Raw genomic sequence first — 24,994 nt, 5'->3', positions numbered from 1 at the left:
CTGCTCTGCTCAACTGCTGTATTCTTCTTCAAAACTGACAGAAACAAAAGACGACATGTGTTCTTCAAACAAAAAACAGCAGATTTTGAAGTCTTTTATTCTGAAAAGGATTCCAACCTTTTTTTTTAACATTTCCCAGTTGAGCATAGCTGTGGATTTGTACAGCATAAGGAATCTTAAGAATGCATCTTAACTTTTCTTCACCCTATAATATGCAGAGGGATTTTCGGCAAGTTTACAGTGACAGTACTTTACATTTTTTAATTGGACTACTTATAGCTGTTTGTAGGTTAAATTTGCAGATAGTCATCTAGCCTGTTTACTTGTGCAGTAAGGCTTTTTGTAAAGAGTTTTCATTAATATGGGAGATGGTTCTTCTGCAACTTCTAAGTTCTTTTGCTGTTTTAGTTATTTTCTGTGGTTATTATCTGTGTGTTCTTATGTTTATGCATTGTACCACCTTACTGTTGTTTATGGTGTTGAATGTGAAGCATCAGAATAACTACATAAAAATCATAACAGTTCTTTACTTTCCTAATTAACTCAAAACATTCTCTAGAAATCTTCCATAAAGTAAAATAGGAGACATATGCTTTGTGCCAAAAAGCAGAAATTGGCTTCAGTGTCCCCCTCCTGTTCTTTGTAATATTGTTGATGATGTGCCACAGAAAGAAGAACAGACCAACTGTTCTCTACTTTAAAAAGCAAACCAAACGAAAGCTTCCTGGCCCACACTCGGCACCTCATGCAGCCAGAGACGTCTGTGACAATTGTGCAAAGGAAGGGAGAAAGAGGGAAAGGAAGAACAGACAGTATCGTAACCAGTCCCATGTATTGTAGCGTACATAAACAGTTCCTCTTCAGTAACACTTCACTTTTTTTTCTCCTTCCTTTATTTGGTTACAAGTGTTGAGTTTCAAACTAGAGACAAACAAACAAAAATATGGAAGTCAGCAAAAATAAATCTGTGATTTCTACGACCTAAGACTGTGTCTTTCATTCCACAATAAAAACGTGGGCTGTTCATGTCAACCGTTTGTCTCATGGAAAAGTAAAACAAATGTCCAGGTCTCCATTTATCTTCTTCTCTGACTTAGGAAGTATGGAAATGTCTTTAACACAGCCTTTTCATGCATATTTTTCAGCAAGACTCTCCAAAGAAAGTTCTTTTTTAAGAGGGCTCTAACCTTTTAGATTTATGATGATGCAACAAAAGGACAATACCTGTCATGTTCATCTCATCAGTTACTTCCTAAGCAGAATGACAATTATTGAGGAGGTCAGGAAACTGTTGTTTTACAACCAGAAGCTTCTTGTATCTAACATGTGGACCCCGTTTTTTTGCAGCACAAGGTATCCATGAAGATATGTAGTTGGCAGGGCAGAGCTAGTAAAGGAAACACTTGCAATCTATGCTAGTTATTCTTCCTTTTGTTTAGTTTTCATCTTCTACTTGTGTATAGTTACTGAAGTTTAGAATTTCACCATGTGTACATTCAATACATTGCCTAGGCTTCTATTAGGAGTATGCAGCCTATCAGTTATCATCTGCGTAGCCACTAGGGCAGCGTTTTTTTTCTACAAAACAGCACATGGATTATATCTGAAAAGAGCCTTTCCAATGAAACCTGAAATCGTAGGAGAGCTTTGACTTTTTTTTACAAATTTTAATTTAGAACATGTTCACTGAAAAGTCTTAAACTTTGAAGAAATGTAAGTCCAGCAAGGCAGGGGAGATCTGCATTTTGTGGCTTCTTGGATTTTGGACCCAAACTGAGCATTTTTTTCCATTTTCAGGATTGTTCCTGTTGAGAATGCAAAACAAAACCTGATGTTCATGAGTTGGATAGCTTTCTAGTTATAAAAAAAAGATGTGTTTAATATATTACTAGCAATTCTTTTCTTAGTCAGACGGGAAGAACTTTAATTTCAGTGGTGATTCCAATGGCTTATTCAAAGAAAGCTAAAAGTCTCATCTGCCATACTGTGTCCTTCCTTCCTTCGTTTTGATAGGAGCTTCTTCCCCCCTTGGAAGCTGGGTCATTCTTTCTCAATAATTCTTTTCAGGAGGTGTTTCTTTAGCTACCCTGCAGGAGTTAAAATCTTAATGAAGCTTTGTCAGTCATCTTGAACTTGTCCTACTGCACATGGAAATTTTCACTAAGTTTAAAAGATCCTTCCAAGGCCCAAGGCATCCAGAATTAAAAACAAATATCATAATATACACTGTACAGCAGATGCTTCACATGCATCTGGAGGAGAAGGACCAGCAGCATTCTGAGATTCTGGTAGTAATTAACAGAGAAGGAGGGAAAATAAAGCAAGAAAGAGAGTATGAAAAAGAGAGTACACAAAACGTCTGCAGCCACAGTAAAAAACTCAGGCTAAACTTGCCCATTGAACCTAAAGGATTGAATTAGTTCAGAGAACTCCTGATTATCAAGCTTTTAGAACTTAGTTTCTTGCTGTCTTACAAGGCAGTTCCATCTATTGAATTTGCATCTTAAAACTGGACAGGAATTTAGTTTGGATCCTCTTCTTTCTTTCATTTTTAATATCTAAATCAGAAAAACACTGTTCAGTTGTAGCATAGCTCTCACTAAAAGAAGACTTCTCTTGAGGACGGCAGCCACTGAAAAACTGGCAAATTGGAAGAGGAGCATCTCCTTGAGGAAAATGTTAAATGGCACCAGCGTGTTATCTTATGCCAAATAAACCTGTAGATCTTGATAACCAAAAAGAAGAAAGCAAATAAAAATCTTAAATAAGGTGAGTTGGAAAAACTTGGACTACAGCTGGACAATGAAGATGGGATGTACATGCTTAGTTCTTACAAAACCTGAGCAGTTTGGGGAGACTTGGACTCATCTGCTGTAGAGACAGAGAAGCCTGACTGGAGTCTTTGCAAGAGAACCGGGTGATCAGGCCCAGTCAACACGGGTTCATAAAAGGCAGGTCTTGCCAAACTAACCTGATCGCCTTCTATGACAAAGTGACTCGGCTGCTGGATGAGGGAAAGGCTGTGGATGTATCTTCCTGGACTTCAGTAAAGCCTTTGACACAGTTTCTCACAGCGTTCTGTTTAGGAAACTGTCAGCCTCTGGCCTGGACAGGCGCACACTCTCCCGGGTGGAAAACTGGTTGGCTGGCCGGGCCCAGAGAGTGGTGGGAAATGGTGTGAAATCCAGCTGGAGGCCAGTGACAAGTGGGGTTCCCCAGGGCTCAGTGCTGGGTCCAGCCCTGTTCAATGTCTTTATCAATGACCTGGATGAAGGCATAGAGTGCACCCTTAGCGAGTTTGCGGACGACACTAAGCTGGGTGGAAGTGTGGATCTGCTGGAGGGTCGGGAGGCTCCGCAAAGGGATCTGAACAGGCTGGACTGCTGGGCTGAGACCAATGGCATGAAGTTTAACGAGGCCAAATGCCGGGTCCTGCACTTGGGGCACAACAACCCTGTGCAGTGCTACAGACTAGGAGAAGTCTGTCTAGGAAGATGCCTGGAGGAGAGGGACCTGGGCGTGTTGGTTGACAACCGACTGAACGTGAGCCAGCAGTGTGCCCAGGTGGCCAAGAAGGCCAATGGCATCTTGGCTTGTATCAGAAATGGCGTGACCAGCAGGTCCAGGGAGGTTATCCTCCCTCTGTACTCAGCACTGGTGAGACCACTCCTCGAGTACTGTGTTCAGTTCTGGGCCCCTCACCACAAGAAGGATGTTGAGGCTCTGGAGCAAGTCCAGAGAAGAGCAACAAAGCTGGTGAAGGGGCTGGAGAACAGGCCTTATGAGGAGCGGCTGAGAGAGCTGGGGTTGTTTATCCTGGAGAAGAGGAGGCTGAGGGGAGACCTCATTGCTCTCTATAACTACCTGAAAGGAGGTTGTAGAGAGGAGGGAGCTGGCCTCTTCTCCCAAGTGACAGTGGACAGGACGAGAGGGAATGGCCTCAAGCTCTGCCAGGGGAGGTTCAGGCTTGACAGCAGGAAAAAATTTTTCATGGGAAGGGTCATTGGGCACTGGCAGAGGCTGCCCAGGGAGGTGGTTGATTGACCTTCCCTGGAGGTGTTTAAGGCACGGGTGGATGAGGTGCTAAGGGGCATGGTTTAGTGTTTGATAGGAATGGTTGTACTTGATGATCCGGTGGGTCTCTTCCAACCTGGTTATTCTATGATTCTATGATTCTATGAGTTGCTGTGTGTACTCCACCAGTTAGTGATTCACCCCTGTTGCTTAACAGCTCTCTGATCATGAACCCCTTTCTGTAACCTTTGTATACTTTATGCTTTTATTTGTCATTTATTCATTTAAAAAAATGTTTCTCCTGAGTGGAGCTGCCTTCTGTTCTAGCCTCTCTTCAGTGTCTTTTTATCTGTGTTAGTACACCAAGGTTCTGTTGTGAGTATACTGTGTTAAAATTACTAGCTGTCATGTAAAGAAGAGAGAAAACAGGAAAGCAGAGATCTAAACTAAGAGGAAAGATGAAAAATAGCCGTGACTAAGCAATGGTGAATTGATGCATAATTAATACTTGCAAAAACATTCCTACCTGTCATTCTGTGTAATTTTTTTTTCTTGTAACTCTTGTATGACTCCTTATGGTTAACAGTTCGAGCATGACATCATGATGGTTAAATATAGAAGAAATGCAAATGAGTGTGATTTTCTAGTAAGGAATCATAACGTCATGATGGATAGGTACAGGATGTAAATTGATCTGGCTTTCCAGTGAAGGTACTGGAAGACAAGTGATGAGGAAGGTGGATATAGGTAGCAAGTTCTACGGACAACACCATGGGAATTTAGTAGGTTAGTTACCTTTTAAAAAATCTTACTGTTTTAAAAAGATAATGCAAAAGTATTCATAATTATCTTTTTCCTAAAGACTGAAGTAGATGTCTTTTACAGATATTTTATGTGAAAAATAAATATGTCTGGAAGCATGCAGACATACTTTTCCAGATTTTTTACACTGAAATCTACTTTCTAAAAAATTTCTCCCCTGAAGCCAGTATTTCCTGCTTTGCTTTTGGAAGTTCAGGTAGAGAATCTCCTGCTTGTTGCTATAGGAAGCAAAGCAAAGGCTGAATAAGAAAAGGATTTGGATGCTGCAAGATTTTTTAAAATGGTGCACACCATAAATTCCTCTGGAATTTAAAAGCATAATGTCAGTGAATTCTTTGTATCATGAGAAATTTTTTTGCTAGAAATGACCCTTGACAGAGATGAATATTAGCTTGCATGATAGTGGCTTTTGGCACCAAAGTGGTTTGTTTCCCACCTGTACAACCTGTTTTATGAAGATGGGGCGTTTCTGGCAGTGGAAGCTTCTCTTGCTGAGTTTACTTCTTGAAGCCTTATGACCTTGTACCCATAGAGTAATACTAAAATGATTCTGAAGGCATCATGTGTATGAAGTATTAACAGATTTTGAGTTACTGAAGTGTTTCTTGAGGAACTGTATAACCTCTATGATCTGCTTCCCTTGTGTGAAGACTTTGGGGAAAACAGTAGCAAAGCAATATTTGTTTTTTAATCATGCATTTTATAAATGAAAGTAGGAAGAAAACCTGATGAGGTTGAAATTGTATTTTCTTTCATTTGGGATCTAAATATTCACAACAAAAGTGGGACAGATTACGCACACTTCCTTGGGTGTTTTCCTTTGGTGGAGGATTGTTTTATTTATGAGAACCTCATTTTTTCCACATTGGAATTTTAATGCAGATTCAGTCCATCAGAAAAACTCTTCAACAAACTTTAGAGACAGACAGTGAGCTTTCAAAACCATCATCAAATGTGGCAGTTTTAACATCTAACTGATGGCTTCATTTGCAAAATTGAAAAAAGGAGCTTATGGGGGTACATTTTTTTTCACCTAAACAAATGACTTGTGCAGCTACTGGCATTTTTTAACCGTATTCATAATTTTGATAAGTTTGTTGAAGTGAATAGGAGTATTTCCAGTAATGCTAATGAGTTTTGGATCGAGTCCTTGGAACTGAGTGACTCATTTTTCCCTCTTCTCCAGGCATTATGTGTCAACTTACCTATATCTTCTGTTGCAAAATAAAAGTGTTAAGTAACTTCATAGCTAATATAGATAAAGAATTTCATTTATTTATATTTATACATATATATATACTTTTCTAGCTTTGCACCATGTAGCTTGTTTCCTTTGCATTTGAAACTGAACTGTAGTGGAGAAAGAAGACTCTAAAACTCACCAAAAACAATCAACAGAAATGTTTTCCATGTGTAGCAGCACCAATTCTGAGGACATTCTTTAAAAATGAAGTTGTAATGTGAAAGTGAAAAGCCAGATTCAATTTTGACATATGCAGACGAGAAAACTTTACGTCTGTTTGCAGTGTTGGAAGACAACTCATACTTTCCAACTTTATGTCATATGAGTCTTCAAAAAAAAAGTTTCTATGCCAAAACAGACTCTTTTTTTAATAATTGTTAATTACAGAGCTATATCTGAGATTAATTTGATAAACAGTTGGAATGTGATGCATGAGCTACCCCTGTTTCCTTATCTTGGAAGTGACTTGTCCTGGTCACCTTAAAATGTCGTGAAAATAAAGCCAAAGTTTATTTGTGCACTTAGAGGAGAACAATCAACCATCTGAAGGGCTTGAGAAGGGCAGAAACCATGGTCCAAACAGAAATAGACTTGACATAGTCTCCAGCTTTCTGTGACCATCAGATTTAGGTTCCCTCTGGAGTGCCGAAGCTGTCGTGTGGTCAGAGTAGCAGCATTGCAGGCAGCCATCTTAATGAAGAGGGCTCCAAGAGTAGACCCAGCACCAGACAGATTTAGCCTTTAATTGAATGACCGTAAAATGCTTACTTTTAAGCGTGGGTTTTGTCTTCAGTCTCTAGAGAGGATGAAAAGCAGGCTGTCCTACCTTCACTGAGATTTTATGCAGTCTGAAAACATCCTTTTCCATCTGTGAAAACCCAGGCAAGGTGGTAGTTTATAGACTTTGTGCTGAACATATCTGCCTTCACTGCCCGAAGCATTCACCAACCAGTTGTCAGAGATGATTAAGCAGTTTATCCTCATACTGTCTGAGCATATGCCTTTAATAAACCTTTGACTGGTGTTGCAGATCTGAGAATAATTTTCAGGATTGGGGCTTGCATCATACCAGGCACTTATTGAAATCATTGTCTGTCCATTGAATCCCTTAATGGAAAGGATTTTACTGCAACATTCTTTGGTTACCCCTATGGATTACATGGCATCATCTTGTCTTCACCACCTTTTCAGAAACACATGGCTGGGATGTTTTCATAGATGCATGCATGCAGATATTATTCCGGAACTTGTGCCAGGCTCACAAATTAAAAGCAGATATCTCAGCGTTATGTGAATTTTTAAGAAGCTTTTGTCTTAGAAAATAAAAAAGAAAAATTCTTCAAAGAACGCATCAGACGTGAAATGAGATGGTGATATACAGCAAAGAGTGTTAGTTATTGAAATGAGGAGAGAGGTTAAGAGACTTAGAGCTTGTGTTAATTAATTGTTTTGTCCTAGTGGCTCTCTAAGGCTCCAAAGCATCACCTTTAAGTACTTAAGTCATTCCCAGGATGTCATTTGTGCTACACTTAATTTGTAAGTTTTAGCCATAGTGCCAGTGCCTATGAGGTTGTGAATTGATACCAGGAATCCTAGCATCATTAAGTTGCACCTGAAGTTGCCAAAGCTTATTCATTTACCCAGACTGGAGCATAGCATTCTTAATGTGACAAAATCAGGCAGTCAATGTGTCGTTTCCTTTGGAGTTCAATGGATTGTACATGGGCTGTTTGTCACTTGGTCAAGGAAATTTGTTTCTTAGCTCTCAGAATTAGTTTCCAGTTGAACTCAGAATGTAGGAATATATTGACTTTTAAATGCTTATGTTGGCTAATGCTGTGATATTCACTTTACCCAAGGCAGTGAATATTACTAAGTGTGTTCTCTGTAAGAATGAGTACCGCTTCTTTCAACATTTTAAACAAAATTTTCTACTTCTCTTGCAATATGAAGTACTTTGTATAAAATACAGTTTGCGTAATTTTGCAAGTGTTCAGAGATAGTCATCTGTTAATTGCCATGGGTTTGCTGAGACAGAGAACAAAACGTAGAAGCAAATGTGTACAAAAGTTTATCAAGTCATAACCCATAGCAAAATAAGTAACTTATTTGCAGATTTTGACCTAAGCGAAGTCTTTCAAGAGGTATTTGCCTAAGAGGTAATATGGATGTTCCTTCCACTACCTTCTGTCCATTTGGCCACCACCATCATTAGAAAGGAAAGAGCAGCGAGAAGAGATGAGAGGCTTTTCTGTTATTTTTCCTGTTCAGTACTGTCCAGATGACTTTTCAGTTCTCTCAGTGGAAAGTTTCTGGCAGGTTCCTCAGTTCATTTCACAGTCACTTCCAGGGAAGAAGCTTGCTGTCTCTGTCCTCTGCAACTATGCTCCTCACTTGATCCTGCTGTGCACATTCTCTGTTTCTTCAGCCACGGGGGTCCAGAGGTACTTGAGACTCTTGTGCCACTCCAGCAAAGGCAGCGGGCAGCACAAAAATTACGCTGGAAAAAACACCAGGAAAAAAATAAATTAAAAAAAAGAGCCAAAAGCCCACTCAACTTAGAGTAGAGGCTGCAGACGTTTTATTATAAGCTTGATCTATCTGCCAGATACTCAGCAGCCAGAATGGATAGGAGCAGTTTGGTCTGCTGTCTTGCAAGCAGACTTACTTTTTGTTGTCACTCTAAAATCTACTGCAGATGGCCCTGCCTTCTCACCCAGAAACAGTGCTGACTGCATGATGGAGTGTGACCAGGTCCCTTGAGAGTGAGAAATCAGCAACACAGATCGATTTCATCAAACAGGAAATCAGTTTCTCCTGGTTTTGTTGGTGTTTTGAAGACAACCGAAATTAGGACTCTGAACAGAAATGGGAACCTCTTCAGGCCAAAACCCTGGGGTTTAATTTGTAACCATGCAAAACAAAGCTAGATGAGCAACTCACACATCCAATGCAGATGTTTTAGTAGGGCTGACTTCTGAAGATCTGAGGAGTTGCACTTTTTCTCCCTAGTCTGAAATTTATTAAATATTACTTGTTTTCCTCCACAAGAATGGGAAGAAAGAATGGACCTTCGCGGGTAAGAAGAGAGTTTGAGAAAGATTAGTTTGGCAGAAGTGTGTATAGTTAATCATATAGTGTACTTGTAGTCATATCATTTAGTTAGAGTTTAGACCTGACAGATTTAAAACAAAATCCAATGCAATTAAGTACAAAGTTGCAGTTTTTCATTAGTGTAAAGCACAGAGGAATGGCAAATCCCCATCCATGTAGGTGTTTACAGCTGTACTGATTTTACAAAGTGCTGTACCTTATTGTAACAACCTAGGACTTGGCTCCTTCTCCTGGCTGTGAGGCAAATCTGCTGGGCTTTTTTCCATGAGAGGAAAAGAAACGTTCTGAGGATAGCTAAATAAAGAGGGTTTGGGGCCCAAAAAGTTCAAATAAAGGGCGGTCCCTTTGAAATGCCATGGTAAATACCCATGCAAAGTTTCTGTCTTCTGTAGTGCGTAGTTTGTTCCTGAAATCAGAATATCAGAAGATAAAGTACAAGAACTTTCCTACATTGTAGCCACTAATGCCGCGTGTGTTTTTTTCACAGATTATTGCTATTTATCCCAAGCTACTTTTTGGTTAGGGCTTTGCAGAATTGTCCAGAGAATAACATTCCTGTTACTGTTGTCAGGCTGCCCTTCAGCTCTGGGTTTTATTAATTTATGGCAGAAAAGTGTTTATTACATTCTGACTGTGCTGCCTTATTAAAAAACTCTTGTCTGGAAATACACATAGGTGGTATTAAAAACTGTAAAGAGATAAAAAGAGGAAACATCAGTGTTGTAGTGGAACACAGAAACACCTACATCTACACAGGCTGGGAATATTGTACGTCACATTAATTTAAAGCATATATTTATATTCCGAGTTTAATGTCTATGTAAAAATGCCTGGAGCTTTGAAGGAAAATGTTGGTCTGTTACTGTGTTTTCTTTTCCTCTCCTTCATTTCATACTTAGCCCATCTGCAGCCCACAGAGCATCCCATTAGGCCTGGGATATGCCCGGGAACAGCAGTCTGGTAAAGCCAGCTGCAGTAACTTTAGTATTGCAGGAGACAAGCCCAGTGCATCTTACAGCAGAGACAGTGTGTGTGACCACTCTGAGGAGTCCAGGTCAGTGCAGAGGTGTTCTAGTACCTTTAAATGCAGCAACTAACTAGTGTAAATCTCTGCATCTCATTTTGCCTCTGTAGCACAGAGGTGCCATAGGTCTCAGGACAGGGGGCATGGAAGAGGGGTTTGCCTACAGGAATATGAAGTGCTGCAATAGTTACTCTTTCAAGTAACTCAGTTCACAGAACTAGGTTTTTCTAAATACAGGAAGGGGAGTAGGAGCCTGAGTAGCCTTATTCTGAGGAGTGTTGCTGTCAACACAGAACATAAGGAATGCTTGCCAAACCTCATCAGAAGAGCTATGTTTAGTTAAGCTAGTGTTTCTTTTGGACTTCCATTATTGTCTGTCTCACAGAGGCATTAGTTTGTATATCTAAAGATACTCTGGTCCTTTTGCCTTATTTCTGTAATTGACTTAGTGAAGTCTATCACCTGAAATGCAAGTATTCAGTGTCCCTCTTTTCAGAGTCTAAGCCTTTGCCTCAATATAGTGAGGATCAAAATATATAGGCCCTTAAAAATCCCTTCACTTCAATTTTTATGTCATAATGAATTGTAGAGGAGTGAAGCACTTAGGTAAATTTTGATCCTTTTTATTTCTGAATGGAAATTCAAAATACAATGCCTTAAAAAATACAACACCATGTTTATCCATATACTTACTGTTTGGTCAAAAACACTTCACGAAACTGTCCCAGTGGCAGTACAGGAGTGGTGATTAGATCATGGCACAGGAATATACAATGGCAAGGTCTTCAATGTGTGGGTTTTTTAGGCAAACCAGTACCCCACCTTGTGCCCACAGTCCAAACCCATGAGAAAAGAAACAATATGTTCACAAAAAGTTGGACTGAGAAGGAACATACCAGGCTCAGACACAGAGGGATGCTCTGCCAGGACCTCTTCAATATAACATTAACTGAGAATTACCTTTATTCTTACCTTTTCCACTACTTAGCAGTGATGCTCCTTTTTGGCTCTCTTAGCCTAGGTGCCACAAGCATTTGGCCTCAAAGCAGTACTAAACTACACTGTGGCCTCAAGGGCACATTTTGCATGGCCCTTGGTTCCAATTTACAAGTGAGTTCTCATGCTTTGGCTGCCTCCAGGACTTTGCTGTCTTCTCTCTCGTGATAGCTCTTCACCATCACCAGCAGTTTTTCGGGAGCTGCCTGGGCAGTTTCCACTATGTCGCAAGTAAAAAGGCAGCTTGCACCCTGAGAACATGTGGGAAACCTCTTACTGTCCTCTTGTTCTTTTTGACTAGATGTCTCTCAAGATGCAGGTGTTGGATTACAGCTGTTACTTGTCTTGTTTTTTACCTCAAGGCTGAAGCACAGAAAAGGTAACAAGTTCAAGGTCTGTGAATGTGATGCTTCACGAAGTTGTCTGTAATATCTTAAATTTCACTCCTGGTGATGTTAGAGACTGATACATTCTCACTACTTTTCAGGTCACTTTTGGGTGGCCGCTTGTGTTGAAATAGAAAGTGCTGTGCTTCATACATTCCTGCGTCAGAGTAGTAGTTTGTCATCTGTCGTTTGCATCCCTCACTGGTTCACAGTCTACAAAAGTGCAAGAAATTAGCCAAGAACTTGGCTCCAGCTCAGGAAATACTGGGATATTTTTAGACAACGTTAATTATCTTGTGAACCCAACTAGCTGGAATCAAGTGCTGTTTAGGAGTAGATTTTCTAGCTAAAAATCAGTGGTTTAACAATTGTGAATCTTAGGTCCATTAAGCAGTTTTATAATCATTATTGCCACTTATCTTTTTCTTCAGGCTGCAGTTAAGAATGTTCTGTCTTTCTTTTTCTCCATCTCTGCAGGTTTAGATGGGTTTGTTTAGGGCAACAGAACTCAGAAAAAGGACGTGCATTTAGAGAAGGTGGTAGGACCAGAATCGTGGCTCCCAAAACATACAAGGGATCTCACTGCCTTTAAGAAAGAGAGCAAGTGATTCAGCATCTTCAAGGTGGAAAAAATACCCTTGAAACTGAAAAGTGGAGGAAGAACTGGGGCACAGAGCAGAGTTTCACTTTGATGTACATAAAGGCTGAGCTCTTGACAGTTCTTGAAAGAATCTCACTCTGCTCCATTTCTGGCAGCAGCGGTGGGCTATTTCATTCTAATTTAAACAACAACACATCAGTCAAGCCTTTGGATGTTACAGATTGCTACTTTAGTACATGTTTGGTCAATGATAATAGCAGGAAAGGGCCTTAGGAACACATGACTCACTATCCAGGGATTCCTGCTTTACAGGAGTACTCCTGTGTTGCAGAAGTCTAGATCTTTACAGAGTGCCTAAGAGACTAGGTTAGTGCTGTCTACTGAGGATGCAAAGGTGCTGTTCAGAAATGTTTTAATGGAGGTTATTTGCAGAAGGAATATTTGCTAGACTGAGGATTAAGTCTGTGTGTGCCATTGTGGTACTGCAACATAATCTTTTTTGTCTTTCATCTTTTTTACCATTAGCTTTTGCAGTAGTAAGGTTCACTTTTTTTGCAGTAGTGAAGTTGTAGTAGTAAAGTCCCAGGTGTGGGACTTTGAACTTAAAACACATTCCTTCACTTCAAATCTGTGGTGACCTTTTAGTTTGCAGCTGATATTGCTTTAGCAAGAGTCAGATCCGTCCTTAAGGACTTCCTTTATGACTTGCAGAGAGGTGAGAGAGAAAAGGACAAGAAAAAACAGAAGAAATGAGGTGAGAAGCAGGCACTTCTGAAAATGTTTCATGAGCAAGCAGTGGTTAATATTGAGTATAGTGATCTAGTTGTTCTCTTAGAGCTCTTAGTTTCCATAAATGATACTCTATTTTTGATCTACATTTTACATCACTTTAAAAGAATTCAGGAGATTCTGTCTGTTTCTATAAGAGTTTTGCATGAGGAATGGAGAATGGGATTTATGGCATTTTCCACAATAAGTCATGGGTATCAGTAGTGATTCCAGGAATCAAGTTGAAACTGTAGCATTGAAGTTACAGCAGTTCACTGAACTCTACCCAGGGGTAGTTAGGTTAGTTTCACAATATGTAAAAAAATAATTGGCAAGCCCACCACTTTTCGTTGCCTGAGCTGCTTAATGTTCTTCAGCTTTCTTAAGTTAACCAAAAGCACCCTGGGCTGCTAAGTAAATAAACATGGAAATAATGACAAACATTCTCCATCTGCACCGTCATGTGCTGTATCTTCAGTGCTCACACATGTTACTTAGTAGATGTGCAATCACTGTTGTTGAAAAGTATATTTAATGATGAAAAATAATGGATGTGTAAAAGAGGGCAAGTTTGGCACCTAATGCAGTAGCAACGGTTTATTGAGGGCCTGGCAGAAGCAGCTTCACTTTCCTGTTTATAATAGCTTCTATTTGCTGCATTCCCCATCTGTGATTCAGCAACTGGAACTATTCTGATCTGCAGGGAAAGAAGGCAGAAATAGGTATCTTTTTTCTTTTTTTTCTTCATGATCATGTGCACGAACAGCTGCTGGGAGGGGGTGTTGTAGGCAGCAGCAGAAAGGGAGCGTTTCACATTAGACTAGTAAAATAATTCAGGATCTTATATATTCTGTGAATATTCTGTGAATATTTTGCCAGAGAACAAATTCACAATTTGTGCTTGAATGAGAAGGAGAAAATATGAGGATTTGGAGTCTCTGAATCTTCTGAATTCCTCATGCTGCTTGCTGCTCTCAGGAAAGCCCATTTGCTCATTCAGTTTGACCAGTCTTCAATCCTAAGAATCACTGAACACAAAACTGTATTCAAGTTGCTGAGTAGGTGAACATAATGGCAATGGATCTTGAACTACCAGACAGGTTCTTCACTGTGGGAACCTATCAGTGCTGTGAGACTTGAGGTGCGTGTTTTGTCGACTGCTAAACCCCAGTCTCTTCTGTTGGTTAAAATTCCCTTTGAGGAATCCCTGGAGAAGGTAATGTGTTGAGTTAGCTGTGTAACACAAGACTCTTGCTCCGTGCTTCTGGAAGAAAATGTAGGCTATGCTGAGCCAGTGCTGGCTGAGTTGTGATGATTTCAGCATGTCCCAAGGGTCACAGGCAATGGAGTAGCTTCTTACTTCTGTCCAGCTTCCTCTGGATGTAGCACAGCACTAGTTGTTAAGGAACCATTTTTTTCCCTTAGCCCCAGCTCAGGCTCTTTCCAAGTAGTCCCTTTTCCCAGCTGTGGATAAAGAAAGACTATTTCTTGCTTTCCAGTGTGTGCATCCAGCTCGTGTAGAAGTTAACTGAGCAGCATGTAGTGCAGCCTGGATGGAGCTTTTCTGCTTTTCTGATGTATGTCGCTGCCATCACTTGGGATTAGGTCTAGGGGTAGCTCTGGCCCTTTGAGCATCTAGTAGCTGCTTGCATCTTTTAGGAAGGTGGTGGATTGGTGGATTTGTTGCTACAATGAGGACTAATGAAAAAGTAAGAAAAAATATGGAGTGACTTTAAACTTGCATCTGGTTTGAATTCTCCTCTACAAATTTGTGCTTTTATTTACCCTCCATTTTCCTTCTTGACCCAGAAGACTTTCTGTGAGCTGAGAAGAGTAGTTACTTGATACATGGTATGATGGGACTAGGCCTAGAGAAAACTGGGCTTCGGGTGCCTTGAGACAAGACTGATGCTAGATCTCTGAAACAGATATTTGCTCATTTGCCAGTAGCACAAACTAACTAAAATACCAGGGTTCTTTTTAGTGAATATTGCTTTACTTCATCCTGTCTGTATTTTGTTACAGTTTTGTAAAAGCAAAAATATAACTGCAACACAAGTATATTAAAGTGGCAAGTAAGTTCCTCTAGGACAGAATGGTGATGTTTCTTTTCAGTGTTTGTGTGTTTAAATAGCAGGAAGCTATCCAGAGATTCAGGGCACTTGGAACAGTACTATTTAGAGCACCATGTGCTGTTACATCAGCATTGATCAAGGTTTACTGACGAAAGTCTGTCTATGCTTGTGGTGAAACTGTGTCCGGAGAAACCTGGTATATAGTAGTTCTGCTCTGAGCAAAGTGTTTTCAGAATTTATTTTATTTGCTCTTTTAAGTAAGGATATGATTGTATGCAAAGTTTTGAACACAAAACTTCCACTTGCACATAAATAATTCCATAATAACCTCTATTTGCATGGCAAATTTACACAGTCAACTAAGTTAATTTCCCAGAAAGACCTTTTTGTAGTTCTGGAATTTGTTGTACACTTTTACCACAATACATTCTAAAAATATGCAGGGGCATGAAGACATAAATTGATATTGAACTCTAACAATCAAAAGTGCTGGTGTGAGCTGTTATCTATAGCTAATAGGCATGTTTATATTTGCCTTGGGTATGCCCTCCAACTATGTCACCAAGGCTAGATTTGATGTCTATGCAAACAGCCAACCTTTTAACACTCTCTGAAATGCCACTGAAATTTAAACCAAAAGAGGTTCATTTCAGTACCATTCCTTTGTGTACAAATTGCACAAGTTGTCAGGATATATCTTGTGAGCTTGTAGGTTGAATGAAGCATGGATAGTCTTCTTTTTGAAGTACAATATAGTATATGAAATCAGGATTTTCTTTTTTTGTTCCTGAGTAAGCCATGTGCTTTGAGACAAAGAGAGAAGCTAGTTACCCTCTGTATAAGTGTATATACTAGTCTTTATTTTTATGATTGTAAAAGACTTAAATACTTACAAAATCTCTGTGTTCTTGCAGTGTGTATGTGTGGTTCAAGTATGAATCTGTTTAAGGCACTCACCGTGTTTTGAACATATATTTGGTCTTCTTTTTAAAAAAGTTTTAAAACTAGGCGTAAACTGCTATTTTCTATATATTCTCAGTACTGATGCTGTTACTGATGAGAATATTTTGCAGCCAGAATAATTGCCTTGCTCCTATCTACATGTGCTGTCCCAAGCCTATCCTGGGATGTTCAGCACAGTTGTGGCTCATGGCCAGACCTCCCTGTGGAAGGAGGACCTTGTAGGCAGCTTAACTTTTACAAGATGTGATAGCACTTGGCTTATATTCTTCAGCAGGCAAATTGATCCCCACACTGTGTATGCCTGGGGTACTGAGACAGGATGTTCACCTAAGGGATTGCATCTCCTTCCCGGCAACATTCCAGTTCTTCTGCCTTGTGGAAGAGGATACAAAATTCTCATTTTTATTGTGAATACGTTATTTTTGTTGAAAGTTTGTTATGAATGTTTGAAGCGCTTAAAGCTCTAGAACCAGATCATCCCAAAGTGTCATTTCAGATGCTGCAAGCTACTTGGTAGTGGGATATTGCAGTTGCAATATCTGTGGAAAGGTATGAGCGAACCTCTCCCTATATATCATGTATAGAAGTGGCTAAATTTCTGACTTGTTTCAGCGCAGTGAAAGGAAATTTGTAAATCTAGTAAAGAGATGGAACAAAATACATCAAGTAGGAACAGAGAAGACATCTAGCTTGTTAAATTGCTAATCATGTTGCTGTGAGAAGAATGCTTAAGGAATCCTGACAAAGAGCAGATGGATGAACAGGTTCAGTGCTGTCTAAAATTAATGCAGAGCACATGGTGGGGATAACAGGAGACATTAAGGACTTGGAGAAGATGCTGAGACTTAGTAGAAATCCTCCCCTGATCCCTACACTTAAAGGAAAGCTCAAGGTTTTCTTTTGCAGTCTTTGTACGAGTCATAGATGTCAAATGTTTAACTAAAGCCATTTCCTTGTATATTTCTTGTAATCCTAGCATGGTCCCATCTCATGCAGGTTTTTTTTATGGGATCTTACACGTTGCAAACTGCAGAAAGGTGGATTACAGAATCTGTCAAAGGTTTAGATTTTTATCTCCTTAGCTTTCCAAAGCCATTTAATGGAAAGTCTTTGAGAAGCAGGATTAAAGATATTCATGTGCAGGTCCAGTGAGGTACATTTCAGAGGCCATGGCAGTCTGTTTTTCTGCTGGCCCAAGCCAAGCATTTTTTCACTTGTAAACAGTAGGAGAGAAACCTGTAACCCTGGTTCATTGTTTGGTTTAGTAGAATAGACTTGAAAATTACAAAATCCTGGGGTACGCTGATGCCATACCTTTGCAGAATACAATAGTTAGAGCAACAGCCCAGAGATATCACTGTGAAATATGTGGAGAAGGCAGAGGACTGGGGAGTTTCATGCAATCATGACTTCCTTCAAAATACCTCCCATGTTATTCACATTCTTCCCTTACAGAGGCCACTCACAAATAAGCTGTGCAGCAGCAGCAGAGTGGTTTTTGGAAGCAAGAGGGATGCATGCTGATACTGCAAGGCATTCCAAACTCTTCCTCTGCTGTAGCACTAAGTGGGAAAGAATCAAGAAGTCTCTAGCTGCTTAATGTGGAACAAGGGTCTCTATTTCCTCCGTGACACCATGCATTATCCTAGTAAAGCCTACTTTATTTGGCACACCATTGTCACAAGGAATATCTAACAGCCTCTTGTTCCTAGTGCTTCTTTTAATAGAGGGTGCGTCTGGCCCTTAGGCAAATTGGGTCACGTAGTACTTTTCACAGTGACAGATGCAGATATCAAGGTAGCAAGATGTAGCGCACGATAATGCACTGTAACATCTTTATACTTCCTTCCTCATGGAAGTTTTATTTCTGTTTAGAAAATAACTAAGCTTTATAGCAAAACCCAGTCATGGTGGCAAATTTAAAATGTGACTGATGGCAAATGCAGCTATCACAGCACTTGTTTCACACACACAGAGGTCGAGGTGACATATTTTCTAATTTTCTTAATTTTTTTGCTGTTGTGAAGGCTCTACAGTCTCAGATGAAGTAAAGAAGTGGAAGAGAGAGCCCATGCTTTCAGGCTGTAGTTCTCCAAGGGCATAAATGTGAGTTAATTTTAGATTTAGGTTGTCCTGGTGTCCTTGGAACACATAACTTCCAACAGATGAATAAAAGGACAGGACTGCAGATGCCAGGTCAAAGGTCCATATAACAAAAAATCTCCTGTCCATGTATGTTTAATAACAAAAATGGAGGAAGCAGGGAAAGAATTGGATGCAAGCATCCAGTGATCATTGCTTAGAGCTTCTGTGACCTAGGGATTGTATTTTTTAGCAGACACTATCAAACCAAAATAATACTACTTATTCATGATATACTATGATTCTGGGACAGGTTCACACTTAACTGTGTTGAATACGTATGTATCCATGTAATCAATCTCATAAAAGTAATTGCTGTAGAATAAAACCAGTTTGATTAAATGGAAAACTAAGCTTTCTCTCCTCATTTAAGAAGTCTGGGGATTGGGCTATGAGAGAATATTTTTGCATTTATGATTTGCATCAACGTGTCATTTCATTTAGGCTTTACACATACAGGAAAAAATGAGGATTGGAGGCTACAATCACCATAATAGCAGTGTACGAATAGAGCTCAAGTTGATGCAGGGGAGAACAGGATATTGCCTAGCTGATTCCTGCCATGTCCTGCAAAAGATAAACCCTTAATCAGATGCTTCATTAGCATAAAGTGTGGAAAAAACAGCTCATGCTAGGGATTACTTAGTAAATGTAGTTAGTGAGAGAAATTATGCGTTGAAGGAAATACAAAATCCTTCAAATTAATCTTTGAAATACATGGAGTTTGATTCTCTTCTCTCTTACACTGGGATAAACGAAGACTAATTCCATTTCAGTGACTTATTAATGTAGTTGGAGAGCAAGTTGAGATTGCCTGGGCTCCCAGGATTTTAAAAGATTTACGTTTTTAAGGCAGAATTGTTTATCCTTAAAATATGTTCTTGTACCTTTGAAGGAAGAATCATGACCCTGCGTCACAGAGTAGAACCTTTTGACACAAGATCTCTACCTGTTTAAATCCAGGCTGGAGTCTTCCTGCCATTGTGTGGGTTCAATATTGATTGGCCTAACTTTGCTACTGGCTTTAATATTTGCAGTTTTATAAAAGCCAAACTGGATAACATGCTAGGTGTTTCATGAATCTCTGAAATATTCCTTGTTTTGTGTTCTCACTTTACAATGTTAAATTCTTCTAGCTTGAAGATTAAAGTATTACATTTGTCATTATTGTAGGCAGGTAGAGCAGAAGAATTCCTACTGACTTTGAAAGTCTGCCCTTTGATTTTTTGATGGACTTTCCTAACTTTCCATGTCCATTTTTCAGCTTAAGGCAATGTCTTCATATATAATTATGCTGTCTGTGTATAAGTGTTGACTGGAATGTTTTTATGCCTACTCTGTGGGTCTTTGTTTCTAGCAAACCCATGCCGTATTTTTTTCTAGTTACTTCTTTCCTTTGCACAACTATTTCTTTTTTTGATAGACAGAGGATTAGGAAAGTGTGTTCCATTGATGGCCTAAGAAGTCATCAAGCCCTATATTGTTCAAAAACAGAAGAGACATGGTGGATTTTCTTGCATTTTTTTGTTAGTTGTGTACCTTAGGAGAGCAAAACTGAGGAGGAAAATGCAGGAGGCATGCTCAAGTAAGCATGTTTTATTTTATTCCCATTTCTGATCAGAAGGTTATTGCACTGTCATTACTACAGACAATAGAACCTGAATCTGCATTGTCCGTGAATATCTGCCATTTTATGAAAGCAGATTATTGTTGATGACAACTTCATTTTGACCCATGTTTGTGTGCTTGAGGAGTATGGGGCCTGTACTTGTTTGAGTTCACACACTAATCCCTGCTCCAGGTATCTTTTCATTCCTGTAACAAAGAGGTAATCCTCTGGTGTAACTCAGTATTCACTCTTCTGGTCTCAAGAGAATTACTTTAAATTAAAAGCATTGCTTTGCTCCTTCTCTTGCTTCTGGGCAAGAATAACATGTTTTGCATATATGCAGTAGTTAAATCTTTCATTGAGAAAAGTCATAGATGCAGACACACACATTAGTGTCCTCTCCATTTAAAGGCTGATACTGTTAAAATTGTTTCCCTATTTTAAAATTCTTGCCTTCTTTGTCATTTTTGAAAGTTGTAGATTGATGCTTATTTACACTGAGATTCATTCAACTCTGTTTCGAGCCTTTTTATACCATCACATTGTTGGCAAGAGGAAATAAGGTATAGAGGGCACATCAGTGAGTGCAGACTAGTAACTAGAATACAGTGAAAGTTCTGTACTGCTTGATTCTTGGAAGAGACCCCAGAGAGACACTTGTATGATCAGTCATGGACAGGGCCACATGTGCTCTTCAGGTGTGCTTGTCCCACAAGTTCTGTCTTGCCTCTGAATGCATCACTTTGTGTAGACTTGGGCCATGCTGTTATGCTGTCTGGTGCAGGATGGGATTGGTCTGCAGACTAACCTAGTCAGGTGTCTACAGGAGACAGCTGAAGCTCTTTTGCACTGCTGATTTTGTGTGGTTTTCATCTAAGCTGTGGCCAGACTGTTGTGGAAACACATATAGGTCAGTGTGTTTATTCTCCATTCTTATACCATCTCTTGTCATCACAGGATAGACGGTGATCCCACACAATTGTTAACACCTCTGTTACTACCTATTATCTTCTGCAAATTTTGATTGTAGGTTGTGTTTAGTTTCGTAGCCACACCTAGGGGGATGTGGATTCAATGCGTAGTTCAGGGACTCAGGCTTGGAGAAAATTCTACATAAAAAGCCAACTTAGAATGCAGTTCAACTTTTCAGAAAGGTGGTGGGAAGCATTTGAAGTGTACAGAAAGAATCAGAACATTTCAGCAAACTTGTCTTCCACAATAAAGACAGTAATAACCATTTTAACAGTATTATTTACCCCCTGCTGGCACATTGGAAACTGCAAATTCTAAGTCTAATTTCAGAATGAACCATTTTTGTCAAAGTCAGACTGATTCAAAGCCTTAAGCAAATTACAGGGTTTGTTGTTAAAAATGGCCATGTCATAGAATAGGTGATTATTTTTATCCTGTAGTTCTCCAAACAGAAACAGAAAAGAGCTGCTGCATCTTCATCTAAGGTGAGTCTGCAAGAAAGTGAAGTTAGGTTGGGGTTTTGTTGTGTTTTGTTTTGTTTTAATGAAACAGTTTTTTAGATGCCAGATGTACCTAGAACAGAAGAGACTCATCTTCTTCTGCTGGCACATGGAGGGCAGCTTTTTCATATAGCATGCCCCTGTAATGCATAACTTGCATTCTATTCTGTGTCCTTTTGGATGCACTTCATCTCTTTGTGCTGGGTACCATTTAGTTTTAACAAGGGTGCACAGAGACCTCCACAAAGTGCCAGCAGGAAGTATTTTGGAGATTTCGAAGTAATACCTCTGACACCTAGACAGTTTGGAGGTGATCGTCTGAAGAATAATAGAATACTTCACAGAAATGTAGTGTCCGGGGAGAGGATTTCTGCACAGGACAGAGGAAAGAAGCAAAAACAGTTCAGGAGGAATGTATTCGATGGGAAGATAAGGTGAACTACAGGAAAGGGATCTTTTTGGGAAATGCTTTTCCAAAAGGCCCACAAGAAAAATGAAGAACTCCCAGCTCTAATTCTTGATTGGATTTTACTACCCTTTTTACTTCCTGAAATACTTTGATTTGTACTTTCATCCAATACTGCTTAGACATTTTCAATGTATTTTTAAAAGTCATTTCAAATACAGATTCATGAAGCCAATTTACAGCACATAAAACAACCTCTTAACTGCTAGCCACTCAGTTGCTTTCTCAAAATAAAGCTGCAAGTTTTTCTGAAAAGGAAACAAAAACATTATCACTGGAAGGTACTCAAAAGAGCATGCTGGTTTTGGAGAGAAGTGCTAATTGTTCATATGAGTTGATTTTTTAAAGTATAATCCATAAAATTTGGCTTACGAAAGTTAATTCACTGATGACAGGTGAGGAAAAAGGAGGCTGGGGTTTCTTTGGCACTTGTTTTTTGTTTGTTTGGGACTTTTTTTTTCCCAGCTTCCTAGAAAGTCAGAATTTGTTTTCATTATTAAGACAAGAATCAGAGCGTGTTAGCACCCAACTCACAGATCAAACAGAACTGGTCCCATAACTACCAAAGAAAAGACTGATACTGGAAGAATCTGTGAACTCCACGAAATAGAGCACACCTGACTGAGTAAGGAGGTTGTTTATGCTCGTACAGTTCTTCATATCATCCAGAGCTACACCAGGTGGTACAAGGTGACTGTACTGAGGGGAGGAAGTGAGAGGCTATTGCAGTCTGCAAGTCAAAGTGTGGCCATTAGGAACATTTGTAGACAGAGGAAGTAATGAAATGAGAGCATTTTTGGCTGGGTTTCGGTGTTAATATTACATAACCTCCTCAAAATGTTTCCTTAACTTTACATCAGGACATATGTTTTTCAGCACAAGTGTGATTGAGTTCTGTTTCAAGTGGTAACCTGAACAATCGATACTTCACTTTATCAGCACCTATTTATTAGTTGTTACCCCATTCCTCACATCATCCTTGTGGAATTATAAATAAAAATAATTATGCTGCTATCTTGAAGAATAGCATTCAAGAGAGATAGAGATAAGACTCAGACTTATACAAAGAATCTGAAGTTCTCAGGTGAGAGGTGCCTTTTCCCCACGCATTTTCCATGGCTCTGAAGACATCTTCTGAATCTCTTTAAGGCTTGTGCATGTAGGTGTACAGAGTTAAAAGTATTAAATGGAAAATACTTGAGTGTGAAAGTTTCAGGGAGCAGTTGCTTTGATTAGTTGTCTTATGGTTTGTGGTTGACACATTTTAGTAAGTATAGTGTGTAGGTCATATATAGTCACAAAGTGCAAATCAAAGGCTCTGGGTTTTGCTAGTTTATGTTAGCTGGTTACTGAGAATTTGTATGTATTAAACTTCGGTGTATTTCTGAACAGCAAGGGTTTTGTCCGAACTAATTTTTTACACCTATAAAATAAGAATGTCTTTAAAAGAGGTCAGCACAGGTTCTGTTAGTGAAAATCTGGTGTGTCATCTGCAGCTGAGCTTCTTCTCAAGGTTAATCATGAACTTTGTATCAGTCCCCAGGCAGTCACTGGAGTGACCTCCACTGAGTTTGTTGGGCTTTAGTTCACCCCTGTAAGAACGCTACAGCACTTTAAGTGGTGAATGCTCGTGCCCTAAGTGACACTGGATGTATGAGGTAGAAAAAAGTAATGTCAAATGTAAAGCAACACATGTGAAAAGTTACGCCTGCTGTGAAAGGTGGATATCCCAAACTCCTTTCTGTCATGTTTTCTTCTGCTCAACAGCTTGCCCGCCAGGGACATACAAGCCTGAAGGTTCACCAGGTGGAATCAGCACTTGCATCTCGTGTCCTGATGAGAATCATACTTCTCCACCAGGAAGTACCTCAGTTGAGGATTGTACATGCCAGGAGGGATATCGTGCTGTAGGACAAACCTGTGAAGGTAAGTGTTTCCATGCAGGAACAGAATACCCCTGGAATGCATAGTGCAGTGCTGAGACAATTTTGTTATTTCTGCTTGTGCTCTGAAGGACATGTCAAATTGCAAGCAAGATTTTCTGTGGCATTTCAAAACAACAAAGGTAGCAAGATGCAAATCAAGTTGGAAATAAAATAATTATTTTCCTTCAGTAGTGTATTGCACTGCAGCTAGCATCGTAACTCTGTTGTGGTTGTTTAATTATTTAGTTGTTCACTGCCCTGAACTGAAGCCCCCTGAAAATGGTTACTTTGTCCAGAATGTCTGCAACAATTACTTTAATGCTGCCTGTGGGATCCGATGCAAAGCAGGATTTGATCTCGTGGGAAGCAGCATCCGGCTTTGTCAGCCAAACGGCCAGTGGTCTGGATCAGAGGCTACTTGCAGAGGTATGCGTGTCATGTGTTAGAAAAGTATTTTTCTGTTGGACTAGTTTGTTCTTAACAGTGGTTTTCTCTGTGCTACATAGTTGGGTGTCCAATTCTGATCCTGTTAGCCCTTGAGTGAAACAATGTTCCAAGGGTAAACACGCACTCCAATCACTTCCTCCTTTCTAAAATGCAAGGACATCTGCAATAAGAAAAGCAGAGCAGTATTTACTAGGCAGATAGTCTTTTCCAAGTGAATCTACACACTCCTTCTTTGAATCTCTTTCTATACATTTAGTATCTACGTTATGTGAATCTAGCAAGCCTATGAAGGAGTCAAATATATAACGAGACCTTTGTCACTTGTGTGTTTTAGAATATCCACCAGATTCCTGACATACGTGGGCATTGGCACTGGGAGATGTTAAGCATGGAAGATTTCCTTTTGCTTTTTTACAGTTCCTTCTTATGAAAAGTAGGAAAGCTTGGGCCTTGACTGTGGTCTTCAGAAAAATTTTTAGTGCAATTTCACTAGGGAACAACTGCCAGTATTCTAGAAGCTCTTAGAAGTATCCTAGTTCACTGTAAGAGAGTATCAGCTGGAAAAGAAACAAACAGAAGGTGTGAAAAGGAGGAGACATTGAAAAGGATGTCCTGAAAAAGATTGGGTTTGGAGCTCTTACAAGTACATTGGGACACTTACAAGTACGTAGGGACACTTACAAGTACACAGGGACACAGCTGTGCTTTGTTATCACTTGTCCCTGCTTGAGGTTGGGTTCTTGATGATCTAGAAGGGGAGATGTGTCCCCATGTAGTCCTGTCAGGTGTCTTTCAAGGAATGCCTGAAAAAGCAGGTAACAGACCTCATCTCTTGTTTAATTTGAGTTGGATGCACTTGACGTTAGTATACTGCACTGGAAGTTAATAAATAAGAAATCATTCACTCCTCCTATAACTCTTGCCCTG

At 39.7% G+C, this 24,994-nt stretch overlaps 1 protein-coding gene across 1 annotated transcript in view; it reads left to right on the top strand.

Moving 5' to 3' along the window:
- The window catches only part of LOC138733426 (sushi, von Willebrand factor type A, EGF and pentraxin domain-containing protein 1-like), a 152,185-nt gene that overhangs the window by 23,913 nt on the left and 103,278 nt on the right, over positions 1–24,994 (top strand). The window contains exons 4-5 of the mRNA XM_069880597.1: positions 23,463–23,621; positions 23,867–24,046. Of these exons, the coding sequence (XP_069736698.1) occupies positions 23,463–23,621; positions 23,867–24,046 (339 nt within the window). The remainder of the gene's footprint in view (positions 1–23,462; positions 23,622–23,866; positions 24,047–24,994) is intronic.

This window comes from Phaenicophaeus curvirostris, chromosome Z (genome assembly GCF_032191515.1).
Source record: "Phaenicophaeus curvirostris isolate KB17595 chromosome Z, BPBGC_Pcur_1.0, whole genome shotgun sequence".
In the NCBI taxonomy this organism is placed as follows: Eukaryota; Metazoa; Chordata; class Aves; order Cuculiformes; family Cuculidae; genus Phaenicophaeus; species Phaenicophaeus curvirostris.
Note: the sequence above shows the minus strand (reverse complement) of the source record. Positions and strands in the feature narration are given on the sequence as shown.